General features: G+C 40.0%; 1 protein-coding gene across 4 annotated transcripts in view; it reads left to right on the forward strand.

Moving 5' to 3' along the window:
* Positions 1–25623, forward strand: part of ZMAT4 (zinc finger matrin-type 4) — a 386463-nt gene extending 360840 nt beyond the window's left edge. For all 4 annotated transcript variants that reach the window (XM_003942398.2, XM_074383839.1, XM_074383838.1 and 1 more), the window contains one exon: positions 9252–25623. In XM_003942398.2, coding sequence (XP_003942447.1) covers positions 9252–9267 — 16 coding nt within the window. In that variant the 3' untranslated portion in view covers positions 9268–25623. The remainder of the gene's footprint in view (positions 1–9251) is intronic.
* The last annotated feature ends 299 nt before the right edge of the window (positions 25624–25922 follow it).

Consider the following 25922-nt stretch of genomic DNA (forward strand, 5'->3'; position numbering starts at 1 on the left):
AACTGAATTTTAAATTTTATTTAATTTTAATTATTTTATATTTAAATAGCCACACATGGCTGCTGGGTGCCTAAGTGGACAATGTGGACTAGACCGTTGTAGCCTTTGTTGAGGGGGGAATTTTGAGCTCATCGAATATTAACATTTCCCCCACTCTCACCATCCTTTTGCCACATCCCACCGTTTCCCATGGTCCTTTGCTTGTTTTTGAACAGGTAGAAGCAGGGCTGCTCCTGGCTTCTAGAAGGCATATCTGACTTCAGTCCCCTGTCTCTGTTTCTTCCAATTATATGACTTAGTCATTAACTTAGCCTAAAACCAAAGCCCGTGTAGCATCTAAATAATAATAATAAATCACATTTATGTGTTGCTCTATATGCAGCAGGTATGTAATGCTTCCATATATTAATTTCTTGAATCTTCACTGCAGACCTGTGAGGTCTGTGTGTTATTATGTTATACACATTTTAAAGTCCAGGAAACTGAGGCAAAAGCAATAGAAATAATACATGCCAGAACCGGGATTTGAAGTTGGGCATTTGATGATAAACCTCACTCTTGGGTACCTGTTGTTCCGCATCTCCCATCTATGCTCCTCTGCAGAGAAATTCCTAGCCTGGCATCTTGAATGCTCTCAATGTCTGCCAGCATGGAGTGGGATTGGGCTCTGTATACTAAAAAACAGAAACAGATTCAGACAGGCTTGCTACTGCAATATTGCGATACAATTCTGACGCTAACTCCCTAGAGTTAGTGCAGACTTCACAAGTTAAGGGCACCGTCTTCAGCAAGACCCCCACACTTTAGATGTCAGCTACAAGCTCTGAGGGTCCCAGGACACCTGCACTTCTGATCAGTTGGCTACAGACTTGTGGTTTCCGCTACCCCATCAGGTTTGATAACCTAGAAGGAACGTCAGAACTCAGGAGAGAGCTAGACTTGCCGTTCCAGCTGTATTATGAAGGCTACAAATCAGGACCAACCAAAAGACAGGATACACAGTAGAAGGTCTAGGAGGGTCCCAAATGTGGAGCTTGTATGTCTCCTTTTTGTGAAATCAGTGTTTTGGGACTTTTCCTTAGTTCAGCTAAAGATGAACACATGACCACAAAAATTTAGGCTTGTAGACACTTCGAAGGGCCAGTAAGACGGGTTTTATTGAGTGAAAAGGGGAAAAAAGGGAAAGAGGGACCCTCCACAATTCAGAGTCCCGGCTGGTGCACTTCCCTCCTGCAGCTTGAATCCCAGGTTCCACACAGGAAGAGGAGGGGCCGGGCTCCTTCCCACTACAAAGGGCACGAACTTCCTGAGGCTCCATCCCAGTGCACAGGCTGGTTGGAGTTTTTCTGGCAACTCCTTTGCACTCATCTCAAAGACACGAAACTCCCTCATCACACTGATGTGTTGACTCAACTGAGCTTTGGTGTCCAGAGTTTTATTGTGCTTTCATTACTTAGATATGACTGAATCATTGGTCATGTGACTGAATTCAATCTCCAGCCTCCCTCTTCTCCCTAAAGGTTAGGCTACTATTATTTGGCCTCAACCCAACCTTTAATCACACAGTTTATCTTTCCAGCTTGGCCAGCCTTCTTGAACCTGTCTAGGGACTCACAGTGAGTTACCTCACTAGTGCAAGATGTCAAGTTCTACCAAGAGCTACGAAGATACTGCGATCATTTGGGAAATCCCAAGGGCTTAGACCTCCACCTCAAGAACTTGGAGAAAAGACCCAACACTCTCTTTGTTGTGCAACAGCTACATCAGAAAGTTTTCTTTCAAGTAACTAAGAGTAAGGAAACAAGCATTTCTAAATGTTTAGTTGTTATTGGTCATATTTGTCTACATTATATCATGTAATCTTCATAACATTCCTAGGAGGAAGATATTATCAATGTCTTTGCTTTTTAGATGGATAAACTGAGGCTAAATGAAATTATTAACATTGTATATGAATATCCAATTAGTAACAATTGGTATGGAAGTTTAAAATCAAGTTTAAAATCTAACTTTCAATCACAAGCCATTTGAATACGTTAGAAGACTAGTAGAAGGAGATAAGAATAGAGATATAGATGCTTTCAACACTTAATTGTTTTTCTTATCTGAAAATGCAGGGTGGGAATGGACTCGATGGGACAGTCAATGAGAAATGTGAGGATCTGGGAAGGAGGCTTCCTCCCAATGTGCCAAGTGATCCCTTTTCTGATTTTCCTCATGTGTTTATTTAGGAAAGATTATGTCCTAATGTGTGTCAGACCTTGTAGCAAGCATTGAATATACACAAATAGAGAGACACAGTCCTCAGGCTTCCTTGAAGAGGACACAGACAGTACACAAAATATTGCAATACGGCATGGCCACTGAAACACTAAAAGCACTTAGAAAAATGCAATAAAGGGCTGGGTGTGGTGACTCACTCCTGTAATCCCAGCACTTTCAGAGGCTGAGGCAGAGGGATCATGAGGTCAGAAGATCAAGACCAGCCTGGACAACACGGTGAAACCCCGTCTCTACTAAAACTACAAATATTAGCTAGGCATGGTGGCAGGGACCTGTAATCTAGCTACTCAGGAGGCTGAGGTAAGAGAATTGCTTGAACCCAGGGGGTGAAAGTTGCGGTGAACTGAGATGGTGCCACTGCACTCCAGCCTGGGTAACAAAGCAAGACTCTGTCTCAAAGAAAAAAAGAAAGGAAGGAAGGAAGAAAGGAGGTAGGGAAGGGAGGGAGGGAAGGAAGGAAAGAAAAAAGAGAAAGAAAAATGCAATAAAGGAAACAAAAGAAAGCTTTAACTAGAACTAGGGGTTGAGGGAAGAGAGGAGTCAGGGAAGGTTAGGGGAGAGAATGCAGGAGCTGGGGCTTGGAAACAAACAAGGATTCACCAGATTTCCAGTTCTGCAAGTGACTAGAACAGGGGCACTGAACTGTCTCTCACTTCAGACAAGGAGGCTAACAGGTTGTTGACGAAGAGTTAAACTCTGTGAAATATTTAAAGAGATGTATTCAGAGCCAAATATGAGTTTCTGTGGCTAACGACACAGCCCTCAGGAGGTACAGAGAGCATGTGCCCAAGGTGATTGCGATGTAGCTTGGTTTTATACATTTTCGGGAGGCATCAGGCATCAGTCAAATACATTTAAGAAATAAATTGGTGGCCGGGCGCGGTGGCTCAAGCCTGTAATCCCAGCACTTTGGGAGGCCGAGGCGGGTGGATCACGAGGTCGAGAGATCGAGACCAGCCGGGTCAACATGGTGAAACCCCGTCTCTACTAAAAATACAAAAAATTAGCTGGGCATGGTGGTGCGTGCCTGTAATCCCAGCTACTCAGGAGGCTGGGGCAGGAGAATTGCTTGAACCCAGGAGGCGGAGGTTGCGGTGAGCCGAGATCGCGCCATTGCACTCCAGCCTGGGTAACAGGAGGGAAACTCCGTCTCGAAAAAAAAAAAAAAGAAAGAAAGAAATTGGTTTGGTCCAGAAAGGGGTGACAGATGGAGGCAGGGTTCGAGGGTTTCAAGTCTATAGGCAAATTCAAACATTGTTTTGGTTGACAATTGGTTGAGTTTGTCCAAAGGCCTGGGATTAACAGAAAGGACTGCCTGGGTTAAGATAAAGGGTTGTGGAGACCCAAGTTTTTATATGCAGAGGAAGCCTTCAGGTAGCGGACTCCAGAGAGAATAGGTTGTAAAGTGTTTCTATCAGACTATGGTGTTGAGGTTCATGCTGGAGAGGTATCATGAGGCCTGTCCAACCCGACTTCCCTTCATGGCCTGAAACAGTTTCTTAAATTAAATTTTAAAAGAGCCTGGCTGAGCAGGAAGTCCATTCTAATGGTTATGGGGTATGGTTGCTTAGAATTTTATTTCTGGTTTACAGGGTCGTGATGATACTCAAAGCCTAGCACCTTGCCAGACCCCTTGCTCTGCCTCAGTTGTAGCTAGAACCCCCAAAGTAGGAGGGAATGGAGTCACCCAAAATAAGGAAGCTCAGGGTGTGACCCTGTGGATCTCAGAAATGATGAGGACATGTATGTATTAGGAACTCCAGCAAATTTTCTCACCTGTAAAATGATGATGTTCAACTACCCTAGATCACCTCTGGGATCCCTTCTGGCTCTAACATTTCATTATTTTGTGATTTTATGAAAAATGTTTTGCAAAGCAAATGAATAGTGTAAACAAGATTATAAAGAGAGTATTTGCCTTCTTAAGGGAATAAATTGTTCTGAAGCACATCAGGAGTGTTCATTTGCATATAAACAAGGCAAATTCTGTATGAATAGAGGAGGCTTGTTTTCTTAGGTGTTTCTGGAAGTTAATTACAAATCAGTCTTGTCAATTTCGCTAGTGTATAAGTATTTTAAAAGTGCTATACTTTTAAATGTTCACAATTTATTGAATGTTCCTCATACCTGACTTTTCTCTGAATTAGCTCAAATTTTCTTAAATTATTTCTTTATTCCATGGGTTAAAACATTTGGGACTTGCCTTTTTCAAGAAGGTTTTGGATAAATTCTTGTGTTCATCAGATCTCAGAGGTGTCAGCTGAACCCCATCTCACTTTCAGTCATCCTGAATTGGCTTAGGACTACCCAACAAAGTCTATAACCCGTTGGTGTCAAAAGTCCTGCCTCCACTTTGATTCCCAACATCTTATGATCTCTCTGCATCTTTCTCCCCCCTGTACACTTGAGTGCTTCTTTTTCCACTCCCAGTATCAATCAGACTACGTAAGCTTCCAATAAAAATGATCATTTGGGAAGTATTTTATTTGTCTAGACAACTGTATTGAAGATTTGGTTGTCATACAGAGACCTAGCACCATGTAGAACACAAAGCCATCTTCCTGATTCCATTTTCCCAAGACCTCTTCCTCTTCTCTCACATTCTCATTCTCTTCTCTCTTTTTCTCCAAACTCCCTCATCCCCCTGACATTTACCCTTTTCAGAAGCGGAACATCTTGTACCTTTTGTCTTAAGCACAGCAGCTTTCTGCTGTAGCTTGGGCGTTTTCTCAAACTTTGTTTCTCCACTACCTGGTGGTTGCTCCAAATATTCCAAATACATTTTGTTATGTCAGGGTAAATTCAGGAAAGACGATCTGGAAGAAGCAGGTTTCCACTGGATGAGTTTCCAAGCAGAGGAGCAGCCTGCACCCACCGTGGCATCATGTGAGAGGCAGCATGCAGAGGAACTTCATTTATTTTCTGTGATCTGGAGACTTGAAGTAATCACAAGGGGTAATGAGTAAAAGACGGGACTGGAAAAGAAGATGCCAGTGACATTACAGTGACCTTTATGTGTCATATTAAGACATTTTTATCTTCTCCAGAAGGTGCTGGGAGCCAGTGAGGCATTGCAGCACCAGTGTGACGAGGCCGCCGAGCTGACTGTAGACATCCCAGATGGAACACTAGTGCAATGTCACGGACCTGGAGTCGGACGTGGGGCAGGGGATGCAAAGGAGGTCGCACATTTCAGAGTGAAATAAGAGGCTAATAAGATTTGGGATTGATTATGTCCTGAGGGAGAAAAATGAACTGGCCAGGGAGAACACTGCACTTTTGTCTCGAATACTTATTTGCCAAGTTAGGGGATATAAGAATAGAAATTGGGAGATGTTCAATTTTGGAAACATAATTTGGTTTATCACTGCACTGTTTTAATTAATGGGGCCAAAGTGTTACGTCCTTGGATGCCATTCCGTTCTCAGGCAATAGGCGGAACAAATTCCAAGTCATGACTGGTCAGCAACATTTTTGAGAAAAAAATGCCTTAGACATGACTCTCCATCTAACAAATTCTGGCCAGATCATTTCCCATGTAAACCCCATGGCCCATGCTTGCCTTTTCCCTGTCACTGTCAGCTTGCTACCTGGCTCTCAGAAACGAGGCTTTATCATGGCTAAGGGTCTTCTGCTCTGTTTTTTCACTGGCTTATTAACAGTCCCACATTCAGTGTGGGACCAATTAAACATTATATATTTCTCTAACTGCCACCTTGAAACATGTGGTCAACGTGCTTTCTTCATTCGTCCCCCACATTGTTAATGTCTCAGGAAGATTGTGTACATTTCTGGCCATTTTAAATGGTGAGACTATATTCATTGATCCTTGCTAGTCTGTCTTAAGACTTCTGTCTCAAAACTAGGTCAGAGAATCTCCCCCTGGACCTTCAGGATGAGAATAAGGGGAAGGACTAGTGGTGGAAAAGCTGAAGCTTTTGGATGTTCCTCTTCCTGCAGATGTGATTCTCATCTGGCTTGTTCTAGAAGGTGGTCACATGCCCTGTGTGGCCAAGACTTTAATAGGGGCTGGAGGTCACAGAAATTCTATGTAGCACCGCATTCCCTGACATGGACACTTGTGTTTTGAGAGGTGGAGGTACCCATTCCAAATTGCCCAATGTTTTCCTAACTGCTTCTCGAGGCCCCATGAAAAGTCCCTATTAATTCCCAGTTGCATTAGTTTTAGAAAGGTGGCAAATGTGTGCCAGGCGCGGTGGCTCACGCCTGTAATCCCAGGACTTTGGGAGCCCGAGGCAGGTGGATCATCTGAGGTCAGGAGTTCAAGACCATCCTGGCCAACATGGTGAAACCCTGTCTCTACTAAAAATACAAAAATTAGCTGGGCATGGTGGTGCATGCCTGTAGCCCCAGCTACTTGGGAGTCTGAGGCGGGGAATCGCTTGAACCCGGGAGGCAGAGGTCGCAGTGAGATGAGATTGTGCCACTGCACTCCAGCCTGGGCAACAGAGCAAGACTCCATCTCAAAAAAAAAAAAATGGTAGCAAATGTGAAACTGAGGTCATGTTATCATGATGTTTGTGGTTTCATATATGTCAAAAAGAAGATGAGCTATCTGAGTATGATTGGTATGTATAAGGTCCAGCTGAAAATCTCTCTTCAGATGTAATCATTTTTAAGGCTGTCAGAGAACAAAGACTGCCCCTCGCCACAAATGGAAGCTATGTGATGAATTCTTTTCCCTATGCCTTTCTTCAATTTTCTATTTAAAGAAATTTCTGAAAATACATGAATTATGCAGCTTATCTCTCAGATGAAAAAGAATTTTCTTCTTGGATTGGTTGGCTGTGTGTTTATTAATAGCAGTAAAATTTTCCGTGTTCTTTTGTATTAAATGGGATGCTTACTAAAATGTGAAGCCTTTCTAGCAATAATAACAGCAATGGATGAATAATTACAAAAGTGAAATGGAATTGAAAGACATTTTAATTTGTCATTATTTCTATGTATTCAGAAAAGATCTAAATGATTATGATGACTATAAAAAGGAAGAGGATGATATTTTTCCTCTTTAGGAGATTAAGTTTTTAATATACTACTTTTACTGTATGTTAAAAAAAAAAAAAAAAAAAAAAAAACTTTCATCTGATTTTCTCCAATGATGTAATCATGAATAAAGACTGTTTAGCTGTGAATATTTGGTCTTTTTACTATTACATGAAGATGCTGTGCTTCAAACTCATTTTAACCTAAAAAGTGTTCATCTTTGCAGTTTATAAAAATGAAATTACAGTTGTTTGCTTAGTGAGAACTTTCAACCTTTATGTCACGTTAATTTGTGAAGATGACAAGGACTGTAGAATTTCCTCAGGTCGTGACCAGATGGTGGCAGAATATAAGATTCTAAAACAGTATTTTAATTTTTATAACAACTACTAAAAAGTGGCTGTAGCTACCAGGGTCATGCTAAGGCAAAATTTCAAAAATTTCAAAGCTATTTTTAAAAATATGCACATAGTCTCTTTCTTTTTTGTCTACATTATACCAATGTTCAAATTCTTATTCAGATCCTAAAAATATTCTATGACAGCACTTTTTTTTTTTTTTGGAAAAAGAAATTTCAACATATGCTCTGTGTTTCTAGGTGAGTGATAGAATTTTCCTTTGTAGCTTTTGAATTTTCCTTTACCAGATTGCCAGTGAGATATTTGGATCTTAGGGATGGAAGATGGGAGATTCTAACCTGCTCTAACACTTTTGCCATCCTCCCCTCTGAAATATACTTTAGGGGAAACAGCCACCACTAGAAGATGCTTTTCCAGCAGCCTCCTTTCAGCTGGAGCACATCTTTAGTAGCATGCAAGAAATCCCCTGCATATGTGTCAACAAAGTCATTCACTTCGTGCTTTTGATTTTTTCTAGGCTTCAAGTTCCACCTCTTAACTGCTGTTTGATCTTGTGCCATTAATTTAGCCAAGTGAAACCTGAGTGTTCTCACCTTTAAACGGGGTGGAAATGGTACACATATTAAAGGTAGTCTGAGGATGAAATTAAAATGTAAAGTAAGTGTAAAATCATGACACATAGTAGGCAGGTGGTAAGTGGTAGTATCTTCTTGTCATACAGACAAAAAAACAAAACTAAAACTCCTTCAAAAATTAGCTCTCAATTTGATTAACTCAATACTTTTTGCAAGTAAGGCTAGAAACACTTTTTTTTCTATTCATCTAACAAAGAAAATTCTGACTGAGCAGAGAATGAGGCCTACATAAATTTGAAATCTAGCTGCTGTAATGTTGCCTGCTCTCCACTTTCTTTCTCGTTTCTTTTTTCTTTTTTTTTTTTTGAAACGGAGTGCTGTTCTGTTGCCCAGTGCATCTTGGCTCAATGCAACCTCCATCTCCCAGGTTAAAGCGATTCTCCTGCCTCAGCCTCCTGAGTAGCTGGGACTACAGGTGCATGCCACCACACTTGGGTAATTTTTTGTATTTTTGTTTTTGTTTTTGTTTTTTTAGTAGAGACAAGCTTACACCATGTTAACCAGGATGGTCTCAGTCTCCTGACCTCATGGTCCGCCCACCTCGGCCTCCCAAAGTGCTGGGATTACAGGCATGAGCCACCATGCCCGGCCGCTCTCCACTTTCAACAAGAGGGTTCCGCATGTAGTTACACCTGAAACTGAGAGATGGGTGTGTGCGTCATGCCATAAGTAAAAATCAATGCATTATTTTTATTTTAAGAACATTTGGAATGAATTGAGCATCTGGATTGACAATGTAGAGGTACACATTTCATTGTACATATGTGGAGATGGTATTAGTAATGAAGATATTATATATACAGGTTATTTAGAACCTGTATGAGTAACTTTATAAATCAGATTCATTTGAATTTGATGGTTAAGATAACATGAGAAGTAGAGAGGAGACAGGGGGTGGGGAGAGAAAAAGATTTTGGAATTTGTAATTATGAAAGAAGGTAAGACTGTGTTTCCTTCTGTCTTATAGCCTGAAGAATAAGTAGTGACGGCATCAATCAAGAGATAAGAACAAAATAGCAGCATTTCTCTGCTGTGGAGAATTGCTGATCAACCACCAGAGGAGGCTTCTTTCTTGAACAACGAACATTTCTTACAAGGATTCACAGATTAACATATGACTGATCTTGATTTTTGGAAATGAATGAGGTTTCTTTTTTTCTTTTTCCGTTTTTTTAATTTTGGGGTAAGTTATGATATTTGGATGGATTTTTAAATTCTTTCCTGATAACATATTTAGCACATGTTCTAAATGATAATCCTATAGCAAACAGTTGGAGCATTATTCAAACTGAAAGACAGTGAAAAAATTTAAATTTTCAATTTATTCTAGATTTCCGCAGAGCATAATTATTCTGTTAAATCTTCAATGATTTTGATATCAACCACCTCTATCCGGAAATATACATTTTTTTTCCATCATGTTGGACACAGTTAAGGGTGATATGCATAGAACCGGAACAGATCACTATTAGCTGAAAGTATGAAATGGACAAATATCAGTCCTCTGTTCTGCAGCACGCGAGCCAGGTTTGCTGTCCCAACAATGAAGACGAAGACAGTAAATAAAGGAAGAAGTCTCATCCTATTTTTCTGATCATTCAAAGAACAGTTTCTCAAGGTTAAGCCAAGTCCTCTTTGCAAGCTGCCACATAATAGCTTAGGAAAAGAAATAGTCCACCTGCATGATGATCTTCTTAGGCAAAAATGTCTTCACAGCCCTTGACCTTGGTGAATTTTTTTCCCCAAAAGCATCCAAAAGAAGAATTATAAACCCCAGAATGAGATGGAAATAAATGAGTATTTTTTTTAATGATGTTCGGCCTGAACTGTGAGCTTTAATTGGGGCTACTGGTGATTTGGAAAGAAGTGAGAAAATTCTGAAGAAGTGGCAGCCTTGGACTAGGCAGGGTCCCCTATTTCTTCTGTTTCTCACTGAAGTTCTATTGCTGAGCCAAGACTCATTCACTTTGGAAAGAGCATGACAAATAAGGAAAACTTGCTTTCTGATGGGGAGTGCAGATCATGAGGCTCTTTCTCCAGGTTTAATTCTTTTCCGTGGTGACTGGACTTGGTGTCTTGCAGCCTGGTTACAAAGTGGGATGTTGACCTTCTACGGAAAATGCTCTGCACACACCAGCTGGGATCTGGCTGAGGCTGCCCTGTGTACCTAGTGACCTAAGGCAATCCATCTGCCCGTGTCAGGAATTTCTGGACACCCACTGTTTTCCACCGAGAGCTGAGGTGGCAACAACTCAGTGAGCAATAAACAAAATGACACAGAAATGCACAGTGTTGTTATGAAGGAGCCTGTTGCCCTGTGTTCCAAATCTGGCACCATTCCCTCGAGGAGGGCCCTCTCAGGAGGGACCAGATCTGCCAGTTTCTTGTGCCTGCAGAGAGAGGCAGCCCCACCAGCCACATCGTACTCTATGAGAAGAAAGGGGGTTGGATGGAAAGAAATCTATTTTGCTGTTTTGGAAAGCACACAGCGACCTACAATACAAACCTCGGGTGATGGCGTTTCTTCAGATGTGTAAAATAAGGCTTTACTTGTCAGTTCCGCTGTAAAATAAGCATTGTCCAAGTAAAAACAGCAGCAACAACGAAACACTTTGTTTCTATTTGGGTTTAGTGAGTGAGCTTATGCCCTAAAGTGTTATATGTGTGTGTGTGTGTGTGTGTGTGTGTGTGTGTGTGTGTGTGTGTTTTAATAACAATATAGAAAAGTCTATGAACATAGATTTCTTTTGCTTTACAGAGAGGCTATGCCAAACCATTTATAGATAAGCTTGTGGCTATACTAATTAGATTCTTTTAGAATTCCCCATCTAAATACCATTGCTCCTTGGCAACCTGTCAAATGCAAGTGAATACCCTACCAGAGGTTTTGTGTGTTTGCCTGTTTTCAAATTTCTTTATTATTCCCCATGCAGATAATGGCAATTATCATTCTAGTCTACCCTGGAGATGATAGATATATTCGGTTTTAGGCAGGAAGGGGCCACTAATGTTGTTTCTATTTTGGGAATTCTGGAATGGAAACATTCCTACTTGGGAAGCTAGCTGTTTGTAGTTGTCTTTTTTGTTTGGTTTTGGTTATGTTTGTTTAGCTAAGTCATATCTGAGCTTCCCATTTTATTATGAGTGGATGGGAGTGGGATGGAAGGTAAATGTTTTCAAATAACCACATCAATTCTGAAGGAGAAGAAAGAGACCCACACAGACCTGGGTGCATCCCTGTCTTATGGTCCAGTCGGCCCTGGAGGTGCTGACACATCAGAGACTCCCGGCAAGCTGAGAACAAGAGTCAAGTGATATTCTGTAAAATGCTAATTCAAAGGAAGTAGGAGATAACCCTGTATATTTGAAAGAGTGAAATTATTCAAATTATCAATATTTAAAGTATTTTTACTATTCTAGAGTATTTATGATTATATTAACTAAACTAACCAAAGACTGCCTAGTTCAAGTTTTGCTGTAATGGGGGAAAAATAATTCAAAATTAAGGTAACACACAAACCTAATGGACTCCTTATATTATATCAGAGTAAAATTATTTGTATTTAAAAGGTGAGTGGTTAGGTGATTGAAATTGTCTTCTTAGAAAGCTAAAACACTCCTACAGTCTTAGTCATGCAGTTAATTTACTTTGCAAAAAGTTTTTCTTCTTCAGTACAGAGGTTAGCTTCAGGGTGGCACCTGCGCCAGAGTCCACAAATACCATGGTAGAGAAACTCAAATTCGTGAGGCTTCGTTAAATAGAGTCTCTGAAGCCCAGGGAACTAGTATATACAGTCATAAAGTAATCTGCTAAGTAGAGACGACTACAGTGGTTTCCTTGGCTGATAAAGGTAGTAATAAAACTCTCATCTGCAATTGCTTGACTACAAAGACAAATAGGATTTGTGTCTCACTTGCCTGTTAGGTGACACATAACCATAAATTGGAACTGCAAGAGTCTTTACAGTTTTCTATTGACCTGAGTTTATTAGGTGAACTAGACCGAAGTATGGACATTTTAAGATACATGAAAAGTACTAAAGCTCCCATAGGATAATTTGAACCTTCCAGGTGGGGCTGGGGGTGTCAGGGCATCTTAACACTTCCAAAGCTGATCTTTTGAGTCAGAAATTTCTGACAGATCAGTGCAAACACAGAATATTAAAGCCCCATTAAGAAAATTACCTTTTTTAACTGCCAGGTAATAAAATAACTATACTCTCTTTGTAGTCCATCCAAACAAAATATCATTATTCATTTGACCCACTTATGTGAGGAATTGTTTTCCTTTTGTGACCAGGCAAGGAGAGTCCAATCAACATGTAATTGTGGAGACAGCTTTTTTTTTTTTTTCTGTCTCTCACCTAATTTATTCATAATAAAGACATGCTAGGCTACCTTGTAGTATTCTGGTGTGGATTAGCTAATTAATAAATATCCAGTGCTTAAAAATATGGATCTCTGTATAAATCCTGTCTTATTTGTTTTTGAGTTTAAGATGTGCATGTCAAATCCACTGAATACTTGATTGTAATATTCATGTTTGTAAATTTGGCTGTAAATTTAAGATATAAAAATCTCGATGTGAAATGAAATCCTAGCATACGTTGAGAGCATCTAGCCCAAGACTGGCAGATAGAGCACCTAGGGAAACAGAAAGCACCTGGAAATCAAACCAAAATGTTTGTGGAAGGCATTTTTAGCCAGGGGGCGCTGGCTCCCTCCTGTAATCCCAGTGCTTTGGGACCCTGGGACCAGCAGCTCTCTTGAGGTTGGGAGTTCAAGACTAGCCTGGTCAACATGGTGAAACCCCATCTCTACTAAAAGTACAAAAATTAACTGGACATAGTGGTGCATGCCTATAATCCCATCTACTCCAGAGGGTAAGGCAGGAGAATCACTTGAACCCAAAAGGCAGAGGTTGCAGTGAACTGAGACTGGGCCACTGAACTCCAGCCTGGGCAACAGAACAAGACTTTGTCTCAAAAAACCCCCAAAAACAAACAAACGAAAAAACACATTTTCAAATAAGGAAAGGAAGGAGTCTCAGCATTGGTTTGAGGAGTATATTAAGTAATTTTGTGTTCTAATAATTAAAATGTCAAGGTTCCTCAGTGAGCTATATAAAAAATAGAGCAGATTTAAACTGAAGACTATGATAATGTAATCCTCACTTCACACCCATGTTGAGTAAAACATAAAGGGAAATCATAGCTTGTCCACATATTTCTAAATACTTGTAAGCGAGGCTGTGCAGATGAACCTGATTTGTGTCTTCACCGAAAAATGTTGAGCACTATTTTTTTTTTAAGGATATAGCCTAAAGAGAAAAAAAATGGAATTAGTATCTAACAGTTTCTTAGTAACGCTATCTGAACGCTCTATGGTAACTAGTTAAAAGATAATTTTACTGCTGGCTGAACTGTGCTGCCATTTTTCCCCATATGATTAATTACTCCTTAGTCACTATTCTGAGTAGCAGTTTTATTTGCTAATTTCAAATGCCTCCACTTAATTAGCAATTCGTTCTGACCTTTAAAAACTACATTCTATAATCTTCAAATTATATGAGCAAAGGAAAAAAAAAAATCCGATTTCACCTGCCTCCCACCACCGGCCTCCCATAGCGGGTTACATTGTTTCTGAGATACCGTGAAACTATGGTAATGTGTCAAACTTGAGTTAACTGTGGTTGTTTGAAATCCAGGCTAAAGTTTCCTCATCCTTCGGGAGGTTACTAGGTTCTATGAGAGATAGGACTGCTCCAACTTCAGAAAGTTGAGTAATGTCTGATATAGCACATTTGACTGGTACATTAAAAAATTTTTTTTTTTTTAATTAACAAAAAGTGAGAAATGGCTACACACAATAATGGATTCCCTCTTGTATCCTACTCACAACTCTCTTTTGAGAATTCTCAGTGCATTTTCTACTTGAATTGTTGCTCAATTAAGTGCTGACACTAGACTATCCAAAAGTGGCCAAGAGTTCTACTTTGAGATCAATTTTTTAAAATTCTCATATTTCTTGAAATTGTCTTCATGGTTGGATGGGGTGTTAATCAGGGTTCATAACATTAGTGTTAATGATTTTACAGCTGATAGTTCAAAGAGTTATCATGTTGAGTCAACCCCATATCCCATTGATCCACTACTCTGGCTTAAATAGTCTCTAAGAAGCTCATAATCAGGGCATATGATGAGTTTCTCTGATATGAGTTCCAAGAAACTTGCTAATACTAGATCTGTGTCAGCAGAGAAACCAGAACATTTCTCTGTTTTTCAAAATGATAATATCTTTGACTGATATTTAAGAATAATGGGCTCATGGGCAGTCACTATGCAAGGAAGGCGTTCTACAGCGGCCCTTATCCTAGGCAGGCGTCTCACAGCCTCAGCGTCAGCACACCCTGCAGCGAAACCACAACCGCTGTCCTCAGCTGTCCCCATTCGGAGGACATCCGCTGTTGGCGTTAGGGCCATTCGTACATGGTTGAAGTGTGTCATCCTTCTTCTTGTGAATCAATGCTTCATGCCGCTTGTTAGATCCCCTTGGTAGCTTTCATTTGGTTTGGCCCATTTTCAGAATGTTGGGGTGTCTAGTCTTTTTGCCTTTTTCCCCTACCACTCTTTGGTTTAACCAGAGCACATTGCTATTAAAAAGGTGACTGGTAACAGGACAATACAATCAGTATATAGAAGATATTTGCCATTTTGGAGATGCAGTTTTTGGAAAGCCAAAAGTTTCCACTTTCAACTGGTTATATGTCTAAAAGTTTCTTCCCTCATTATCTCTTTCTTTACCACTTAATTGAAGGCCAATTACATGTCCATCTCCTATCTCTTTATATAATCTACCATGTTTTCGGCCGGGCGTGGTGGCTCTAGCCTGTAATCCCAGCACTTTGGGAGGCTGAGGTGGGTGGTTCACGAGGTCAAGAGATCGAGACCATCCTGGTCAACATGGTGAAACCCCGTCTCTACTAAAAATACAAAAAATTAGCTGGGCATGGTGGCGTGTGCCTGTAATCCCAGCTACTCAGGAGGCTGAGGCAGGAGAATTGCCTGAACCCAGGAGGCGGAGGTTGCGGTGAGCCGAGATCGTGCCATTGCACTCCAGCCTGGGTAACAAGAGGGAAACTCCGTCTCAAAAAAAAAAAAAAAAATCTACTATGTTTTCGTGTCCTTTTGGTGTAGAGAGTTTAATTGTGATGAAACCTAATCAAATATCCCTTACAAGCCACCTATGGTGGTGTGTAATAAAATGATGTTCCCCCTGGGGGCTTGTATTAACCACTTATGTCTTTGATAGTGTTGAATTGTGAAGAACTAAGTGCTTGAGGTTTTTTGTTTGTTTGTTTCCAGTCTCTTACAGGTTCAAAAACTGCTTATCTTCCTGATGCATGGCGAACCTTTCTCTGTGAGGACTTAGTCTTTCTCCATTGGTACTTAGTGACACATCTTCGTTACTTCAGGGTCTCTTCTTTGTAGGTGTGGAGTGCTCAAAGGAATACAGTCCCCACTTTTAGGAAATGACTGATTCTTTCTGACTTACTCCTGGGATTTGAGGCAAATAGGCCCTTTTTCTTCTGAAATTATCTTCTTTAGCCAACTTTTTCTGAGAATTGAAATGGGTATCCCTAAAAGGGAAAAACCAATAATAAAACCCATTTCTATACTAAACTCTAGTTATCCAGTTTGCAACAAGTAGTAAAAGGATTGTTATGTTTATCATATATTTACATATTAAGTAATTAGTTATTGAATATAAAGTTCCAAAGAATGTCCTTATAGGGGAAATGGTACAGGAGTTAGAAAACCTAGATTTAGAATATAATTCTGCCATTCATTGCCTTGAGATCTTGGGCAAGCTTCAGTTACCCAGTGTCTAAAGTGGGAACGATAGAATTTCTTCTTGCAGAGTTGTAAAAAGGAAACAAACTTATTAGGTGCATTTCTTCTCTTCTCGATCATCAAACAGCTAATAACTGTGCAGTCCACATTCAGTGGAGAGCCAGAAGAGACCTTTGAGGCCATCTTATCCATCTCCCTCATTTTGGACATTAAAAATATGCAATATGAAGGAGAGGATCAGCGCTAATAAAAAGAAAAAAAAACAAAAAAAAAACCCTTAGCAAATAGCTCCCCAGAAAGGCAGAACTCAAAGTGCTCCAGAAGTTGTCGGTGTGAATCCCCAAAAGGCACCCATTTTCTCCTCCCAGTCATCTTTACTCATGTTACCTCTGCCAGCATCCCCTCCCACCCCGCAAGCCTCATGCCTGTCCGCCAGCAGCCAGTCAGACTTTCAAGCTGTACGAAGACCTCACCCTCATATATGGCTGAATAACATTCAAGTGAGGAGATGGGCCAGTTACAAGCCCTTCTCCTACCTCTTTATGTAAGCTATCATCTCTTGGGGTCTGGGAGCAGCTAAGTGAGGAGAGCTTGAGATCAGTTTTCCTCTAGCACAGAAGGAAAAGACATGCTCCTTCATAACATTTTCCTGCAGAAAGAGCAGAGTTCAGCATATGTTCTTACATAGTATTTGTATGCAGTGTACATGCATATATGCATATAAATACGAACTGGCTACAGCACGACTTACTTATTTTGACATTCTTTCCTGTTCTTTAGTGAGGTGCAGGATAAATAACACAGCTGTGGATGTCTTCCCTTTGTCCCTTTGGCTCATGATAGGAGCCATTTAACTAAAAATGAAGCTGGATTTATGACTGCTGGTCTGTTTGAGTGGTAATAAATGTCAGACAGACATTGCTGAGTCATAAACTCAGTGAGTTTGAGCCTATCTCACTGCCTAAATCAGCTTTCTACATGTTAGCCCCCTATTCTGGAAAGTTGGCTCGCTGCAAATGGACGTGAAGCTCCAACAACCCAGTCTTCCAAATATGTCTGCCCCTTGACACTCTAACTTTTCTTTACTGTTCACTGATTAGAATGCTCTTTGTTCAGAAATTGGCCCCGATTCAAGGAGTTCTTCACATGATGAATACCAAACCAGGCATGTGGCTGGTGTGTGGACAGAATCGTCATGCGGGTGGATAGTCAATTTCTGTGGGTTGGAACCTGCTTACTTCTGCTTAGTTATGTGGGAAGCATGATAGGTTTAGGAAGTCCCTGAGCTAATGAGAGCCCTGCTTGGCAATGGGAGAGGTCTGGGAATAAATTGTTGCCCTCCTACTTAGAAGCTGGGGTTCCAGTGCTTATTAGACTGCTACATATTCATGTATCTGGCTTTGATCTCCTTGAACAGTCCTCAATAGGTACCCCAAGTAGTGATTGCTCTGTCTAGAAATCTACCCCTAAGTCCCTTTTCCTGGAGCCTGGTCCCTAAATGAAAGTTCTGTTTATTTCACCAGCCCCCTCCATCTTGATGAGGTGTGCTACTAACTCTTCTCTGTAGAGGTGAGTTCCGTTCTTCTGGTTAGCTCCTTTAAGCCAGCTATTCCTAAGCTTCCAACCTTTTTCATGCTAGGAGCCTTCTCATCAATTGTGGACAGAATATTGACAGTCCAACACGTAGAGAAAAGTAGTGGAGGCATGAGTTTCTATGGTCTGCACACTTTAAAAAAAAAATAGCTTCACTGGTTTAAGTATCTGAAGGGATTAAAGAAATCATTCACAGAATTTAAAATGAATGTAATTTAAAACTCTGCCTATGAATTGGGAGCATCAAAGTGTAGTCACAAAAAGGAAACTGAAATTTAGGAGCCTGTGGTTTTAGCCCTGCTCTGCCAGTAGAGAAACTGGGGACTGTGTAAAGCAAGTTACTTTTGTTTCTCCAGTCCCAACTTTCTAAGGTACGACAGGGGATGGATTTAATAGTCCCAGTTACTGCCTAGTGTATTTGAAATCAATGGCATCTTAAAGAAAGTGACTGTGCATTTTTACTGCCATACAGCATAACGAAGTAGTACACCCTGATTTTAGATAATTTCAGTATTCAAGAATATGAATTAAAACAACTCAGAAGAGGGAACTTGAACAGATCACATGAGAATATTACTGATGCTGCCTGCATCAGTAAATGAAATCTGCAATGAATTTGTCTAGAGTATTACACTAGCAACAACTCCCAAATGTGTCCAGAGAGTTTCTGGAATTCTACCCTGTGCCCTTAGCTTTTACCCTGATGCCATCTCCACTGGCCTCTCATATAATATGGTTTCTGGCTCATTTACTTTTCATTGTAGATGTGCAATTGTCCAATATGTCACTGGTTTTAGTTTTCAATGACAGAGTTGCCTTAGTTCTATAACCAAATATGTAAAGGAACTTAAATAATTAAAACAATTTTTAAAAAGAGCATTGATTTCAAGATCAAATCACTGTGTAGGTTAAAGGGAGCAGAAGGAAAGTTCTCATCCCAGCCACAGTGACAGACTATTCTGCAGTCTAGGGGCTGTCAGAACCACACATATGTAGCTGTGGTGTTCTGCTGTACAGCAGGGTGAATATAGTTAACAATAATTTATTGTACACTTTAAAATAGCTGGAAGAGAGAATTCTGAATGTTCTTATCACAAAGAAATGATAAATGTATGAGATGATGGATGTGTTAATTATTCTGATTTCAGGATGACCCAATGTATACATGTATTGAAACATCACACTGTGCCCCATAAATATATATAGTTATGATATGTCAATAAAGCTCTCAACAAATTAGACATAGAAGGAAAGTATCTTGATATAAGGTCATATATGACAAACCTACAGCTAATATCACACTGAATAGAAAAATGCTGAAATATTTTTCTCTAACATCTGAAACAAGACAAAGATGCCAACTCTCAACATTCTTATTCAAGATAGTACTGGAAGTCCTTGTCAGAGTGATTTGGTAAGAGAAAGAAAGAAAGGGCATTCAAATTGAAAAAAAAAAAAATTAAATTATGCCTGTTGGCAGATGACATATTATATAGAGAAAACACTAAAGACTCCACTTAAAAAGTCAAAACTGATACACAAATTCAGTAAAGTTGCAGGATACAAAATCCACATACAAAAATCAGTAGCATTTTATACCCTAATAGCAAGCTATCTAAAGAAGGAATCAAGAAAACAATTCTATTTGCAATCATTACAAAAAAAAATAGGTGTAAGTTTAGAGAGATAGAAGATTTCTACACTAAAACTATAAAACATTGACAAAAGACACTGAAAAGACACAAATTAATGGAAAGATAGCCCATGCTCATAGATTAAAATAATTAACATTGTTAAAATGTCTGTACTACTCAAAGCAATCTACAGATTCAATGAAATCCCTGTCAAAATGCTAAGGACATTCTTCACAGAAATATAATGTTACTATCTGACTTCAAAATATACTACAAAGCTATAGTAATTGAAACAGTATGGAATTGGCATAAAAATGGATACATAGACCAATGGAACAGAATAGATAACCCAGAAATAAATCCACACACTTATGGGCAACTGATTTTTGACAAAGATGCCAAAAACACACAATAGAGAAAGAATATTGTCTTCAATAAATAGTGCTGGAAAAATTGGCTATTCATATGCGGAATAATGAAGTAGACCTCTTTTTCTCACAGTATACAAACATGAACTCCAAATGAATTAAAGAGTTAAATGTAGGACCAGGAATGATAAAATGATTAGAAGAAAACATAGGGAAAACACATCATGATACTGGTATAGGCAAAGAATTTTTGCATAAGACCCCAAAAGTACAATCAACGAAGATGAAAATAGACAAATGGGATTACATCAAACCAAAAATCTTTTGCACAGCAAATAAAACTATCAATTACTGTGGGTGAAAATACAACTTACAGAACAGAAGAAAACACTTGCAAACTATGCCATCTGACAAGAAGTTAATATTCAGAATATGTAAATAAACAACTCAGCAGAAAAACAATAATTTTAAAACAATATGATTTAAAAATGGGCACAATGTCTGGATAGATAACTCTTAAGACTTACAAATGGTTAACAAGTATATGAAAAAATGTTCAATATTAATAAATACAAGTCAAAACCACAATAAGATGTCATCTACTTTAGTTAGAATGACTATTATCAAAATGACAAAAAATAACAAATGCTGGTGTGGATGTGGAGAAAGGAGAAGTCGTATATACTGTTGGTGGGAATATACATTAGTACAGCCATTATGGAAAACAGTATGTAGGATCCTCAAAAAATTAAAAATAGAATTACCATATGACCCAGCCATCTCATTACTGACTATATACCCAAAGGATATTAAATTGTATGTCAAAGAGATGCCTGTACCCCCGTTTATTGCAGCACTATTCACAGTAGCCAAGAGAAGAAATCAACCTAAGTGTCTATCAATGAATGAATGAATGAAAAAAAAAATGTGACATACAGGCATATCTCATTATATTGCACTTCACTTATTGTACTTTGCAGATACTGCGATTTTTACAAATTAAAGCTTTGTGTCAACACTGTGTACAGCAATTCTATCAGCACCTCTTCTTTTTCTGACAGCATGTGCTCACTTTGTGTCTTTGTGTCAGTATTTTTTAGTAATAAAGTATTTTTTAATTAAGATATGTACATTTGTTTAGACAAAATGTTATGGCACACTTAATAGACCACAGTATAGTGCAAACATAACTTTTATGTGCACTCAGAAACCAAAAAAAAAAAAAACAAAAAAACAAAAAAAAACCACAAGTATGACTTGCTTTATTATAATGGTCTGGAATGAATCGGCAATATATCAGATGTATGTCCATATGTACATAATGGAATACTATTCCGCCATGAAAAAGAATGAAATTCTGTCATTTGCAACAACATGGATGACTCCAGAGGATATTTTATTAAGTGCAATAAGCCAGGGACAGAAACACAAATACCCCATAGGATCTCACTTACACGTAGAATTTAAAGAATTTAACCATAGAAATAGAATGATGGTTACCAGAGAATGGAGATGGTAGGAGGAAGGGAGAATCAGAAGAGATTAGTCGGTGGGAGCATAGTCACAGCTAGTCAGGAGGAGTATTAGTCCTGGTGTTCCATCGCACATTAGGGCATCTATGGTTAACAAATTTGAATTGCATGTTTCAAAATAGCAAGAAGAGGGGGATTTTAAATATTCTCACCACAAAGAAATGATAAATGCTTGAGGTGATGGATATGCTAATTACCCTGATTTGATTTTTACACAATGTACACGTGTACCAAAACACCACACTGTATCCCGTAAATATGTACAATTATTATGTATCAATTGAAAATGAAATTTTTTTAAAAAAGCACAAAATAAAAGAACCCACAGATGTGTAGCCACTAATCATTAAGAGGAGTCAGCCATCACCACTGGCCTCTGTGAGTACAGTCAAACGGAATGTGCCCCTGTTACCTCCTCGCCCCTGAACCGGAGAGAAACAGCATATGCCGGAGAGCTCTTTGAGAAATGAGGCAGCATTCCTTAGCCTGGTTGGAGGCATGCTAACAAATGTCTGTTTGAGTGGCAGAAGAGGCTGGGGCTGTCTGGTCTCACATCAGAAGCTGCAGCTGGGAGCAGGGCAAAGGGAAGGGAGCCTTCTCCCTTCCTGAGCACAGCACTGAAGTGGTTTCCAGGCTCCCACCCTTCCTGATCCGTTCCGTTTAAATCTGACCCACTATTGAGAAATGTGAAATCGTTGTCTGCTGTTGTGGAGAACACCCACCTGGTGCTGGATGGGACAAAGGGAACAGTGGGGCTAGGGCTTTGGAACACAGCACAGTGAAGAGAATTGCTCCAGTAATAACACCAGCCCCGCAGCGGATGAATGCTCACTGCAGGGAAAAACTCCAGTGTAATAATGGTTGTTAGGATGCAGAATGTAAATAATAGGGAGTTTAAATTGAATATTTGACAACATTGAGATCCTGTGAGTGTGCATTGAATTTTTATGTTAAAAAAGAACTTTATTCAAAGGCTTCAGAAACATACCTTGTTTCACTTAGTAGGGGGAATATTTTCTGTTTCTCACAGTTGGAAATGACAGATACTGTCTCCTATGTGAAGTAAAAAAAAAAAAAAAAAAAAAAGTCGCTTGGAAGGGGATGTTTTAGGTGATTACTTAAGCCAATTTGCTTCTAAAATGACAAGATTGGCAAACTGCCCATCGTCACATTGGCGTATGAAATGATGATAATGTTCCCGAGGGATATTAAGGCACTATATTAGTTTTACTTCCTGGGTAGGGGAGAGGACCGGCTCCTTTCTGGCAGGAAGGAGAGGACTGGCTTCTGCAAAACTGTTGTAGCTCAGCAAAGGTTCTAAGTTGCGGGGGGGAAAGGTAGGAAAAGAAGGAGGGCGAGAAAGCAGAATTCAGGCAAAACCAGCGCTTCAGGAAGAAGGAGAAGTGTGAGTTTTCAGTTGTCTCTTTAGATATTCTACTTGATACCCATATAAAGAAGATAATTTGAAAACTTGTCTTTTTTCCTGTCACTTAGACTGGGGACAGGCCAGCAGTTTGCATGATGCCTGGAAGTGATCTTCAAGGTATCTGCCTGACCTCCCACCACTGTTTATAAAAACCTCAGGCACCCAGAGTTCTAGTTTCATTTCTACCACCAACTCTGAGACTCTGGGAAATACCTTCTCTGAGCCTCATCTTTCTTGTCTATAAAATGTAGGACTGAGCCGGGGGCAGTGGCTCATGCCTAAAATCCCAGCACTTTGGAAGGCTAAGGTGGGTGGATCACGAGGTTAGGAGTTGGAGACCAACCTGGCCAACATGGTGAAGCACTGTCTTTAGTAAAAATACAATCAGCCGGGTGTGGTGACATGAACCTGTACTCCCAGCTGCTTGGGAGGCTGATGCAGGAGAACTGCTTGAACCCAGGAGGCTGAGGTTGCAGTGAGTGGAGACTGCATCATTGCACTCCAGTCTGGTGACAGAGCAAGACTCCATCTAAAAAAAAAAAAAAAAAAAAAAAAAAAAAGTAGGATTGGTGTGAGATGACCCATAAAGTAATTGTTTGGCCAGTCATTCCAGCTCATCCTCCTATCTAGTCCCTAGATATATCAGAAAACCCATCAAATCCTGCCTACTCTCCAAAACAAACTGATAGGGTTGGCTAACTCACTCTGATTTTAACTTCCTGCCTCAAGTCTACACACCTTCTCTGAACAAGACCTTTTAGGAAAGGAGACGCTGAGGGAGACTTCTGAGTACTGATCATTGCCAATCTGCAGTGGAAATCTATTGCCATAAGGCACTACATTGGAATAATGACACTTGTCACATCTTGAGTGCCTTCCCAAGTGAGATACCCAGAGACCTGAACATCATGCATCAGCAGAAATGGAGACACAGCTGAGTCTGGACGAAAACTAGGGAGACTGACCAAATAGCAAGGACTTGCGACAGCAAGAATTGTTTCAAGGACCATTGAGTGATTTCCAAGACAAGCTTGCAAACTCTGGTGGGATTCGGGCATGTTCCCATCCAGTGGAGTGCAATCCGAATGTGGATAAATGAAAACGACCACATGGCCAGGCAGAAGTTGCCAGGAAGAGGCTGGAAAGAGAGAGACTAGAATATAGCCATCCGAAGAAAACCACACATGAAGAGCCAGTCAGGACAGCAGGTGAGCTGCCTGGGGTTTGCCGTGGCTTTCAGCTGGTGCTTTAGGGACTGCACCAAAAAGAGGAGCCATGTTGGATGAATCTGGAGGAGGCAGCAGGTTGCTATAACCCACCAGCCCTGGACTGAGCAGGTGCTGAGCAAGAGTGAGAGCCAGGAGAAGACACAGATGCAGCAACAAAGCAGAGAGTTGGAAGGCAGAAAAAAGAACAGAAGCCATCACCTCCTTGGAGGTGCCAAGAGGCACAGCCAAGTAGACAAACCTAGAACAGGGGCACGAGGAGAGGAACCAGCTCCCCAAACATCCTCAAAGGTCTACCCAATTGTTGGATGCTACTCTAACTTTATTTCCATTTTCTCCAGGTGTTTCTGAGGGTTTTTGCCCCTGGGACGTAGAAGGAGTCTATCCGTAGCTGCTTGTAATAGGATAAATATCCGATTTCTGTGCCAGTCCATCATGGCCAGAATGGTCAGGTTAGCCATGGCATTCAGTCACTGAGATGCAGAGATTACATGGGTAATGCAGGATCTGGCTCAGTGGGCCTGAAGCTGCTGCTGAATAATTGCCCTTGTAGATATTGCCTTAGAAGTCGGGGAATGGAGATCGCAGCCAAGAGAGACAGGTGGATATAGGCTGCCTTTAAGTGTTGCGGGAAGAAAAACAAACAAAAAAACAAAACAAACAAACAAACAAAAACCTCTCTAGATTCATTAAGCCAAAGGGAACGGTTGAGCTGGGAACTGGGTGGCCAAACCTGCCTCCCCCTTTTGGTTTCTAAATAAGATAGCTACAAGATGAAAAGCTACACTCCTCCCCCATATTTTGCTTAGAAAATTCCTAGTGAGCTGCAAGATATTTACCCTAAGGTGTTTCTATTAAAATATCACCATGGAAATAGAAATTGATAGCTTACCTTTACAGGTGCAGTCACCCCGGCCCTCCAGACACAAATGCGTATCTGATTGTTCCCCTGCACAATTTTGTTGATGATATCTTATGTAAAATATAGATTCCCTGCATTTTTTCTCTGCCCTGAATTGTTTATGATATCTTATGTAAAAAAAAAAAAATTAAAAAAATACAGATTCATACTTGAACCCAGTAGGCAGAGGTTGCAGTGAGCTGAGATCATGCCATGTGCCACTGTATTCCAGCCTGGGAGACAGGGTGAGACTCCATCTCAAAAAAAAAAAAAAAAAAAAAAAAAAAAAAGGAAGAAAGAAAGAAAAAAAGAAAATGCGTATTCACTGAGCCAGACAAAGGTAGGAATGAATAGACCTGTCTCCCTGGCGTGCATCCTTAAGGTTGGCAAATAATTGTCCTAAAATAATCGATAATCGAGACTTGTCTGGCCATTTTTCTAGATCAACAGTGTTAACATAAGCTCTTTGATCTACTCTCAAATTAACAGGAGAAGTCAGGGCTATTTTGTAGGCACAAGTCGTGCTATTGCAAATCTAGTTTCAATGTATTTCAGAAGCTAAAAATACAGTATAGAAATAGTCTCACAGGTTAAGGAGAAACCCGCGTGTGTCACAGACTTAAAGTTCTAATTAGAAGTGTAATTACTAACTATATCATTGATATTTGAGTTTACCTGCATAGAAAAATGTAATTTGTTTATTGTACTGAGAGACTGTGCTAGAGTAATGTAAAGCTCTCAAAAACATAGATGAAAGTGCTGTCTATTTGATTAAAGGCCAATGTGTTCTGCTGTTCACCAAAAAATGAGTTGTCATGTTAATTTTCTCTGGTAGTTTGTGAAATATGCCAGGCTGGTTCAAGCCATAACATGAGTCAGCCAATACTCTTAAGGATCTGAAGATTTTAAACCACTTTTAGAATATCTACCCTTTTCCTTCAGAAAAACTCCCCTCAAATCTGAAGAAATAAATGAAATTAAATCACTCTATGGGCTGTAAGAATGAGTTTGTTCTTCACACATTCGTAGAAAGCTATAGATCATCCATAGACCCTTTCAATGAGGAAAGTCTGCTAATCATAGTAGCACTGGCAAAGGAAAATTA

This window comes from Saimiri boliviensis, chromosome 13, assembly GCF_048565385.1.
Source record: "Saimiri boliviensis isolate mSaiBol1 chromosome 13, mSaiBol1.pri, whole genome shotgun sequence".
Classification (NCBI taxonomy): Eukaryota; Metazoa; Chordata; class Mammalia; order Primates; family Cebidae; genus Saimiri; species Saimiri boliviensis.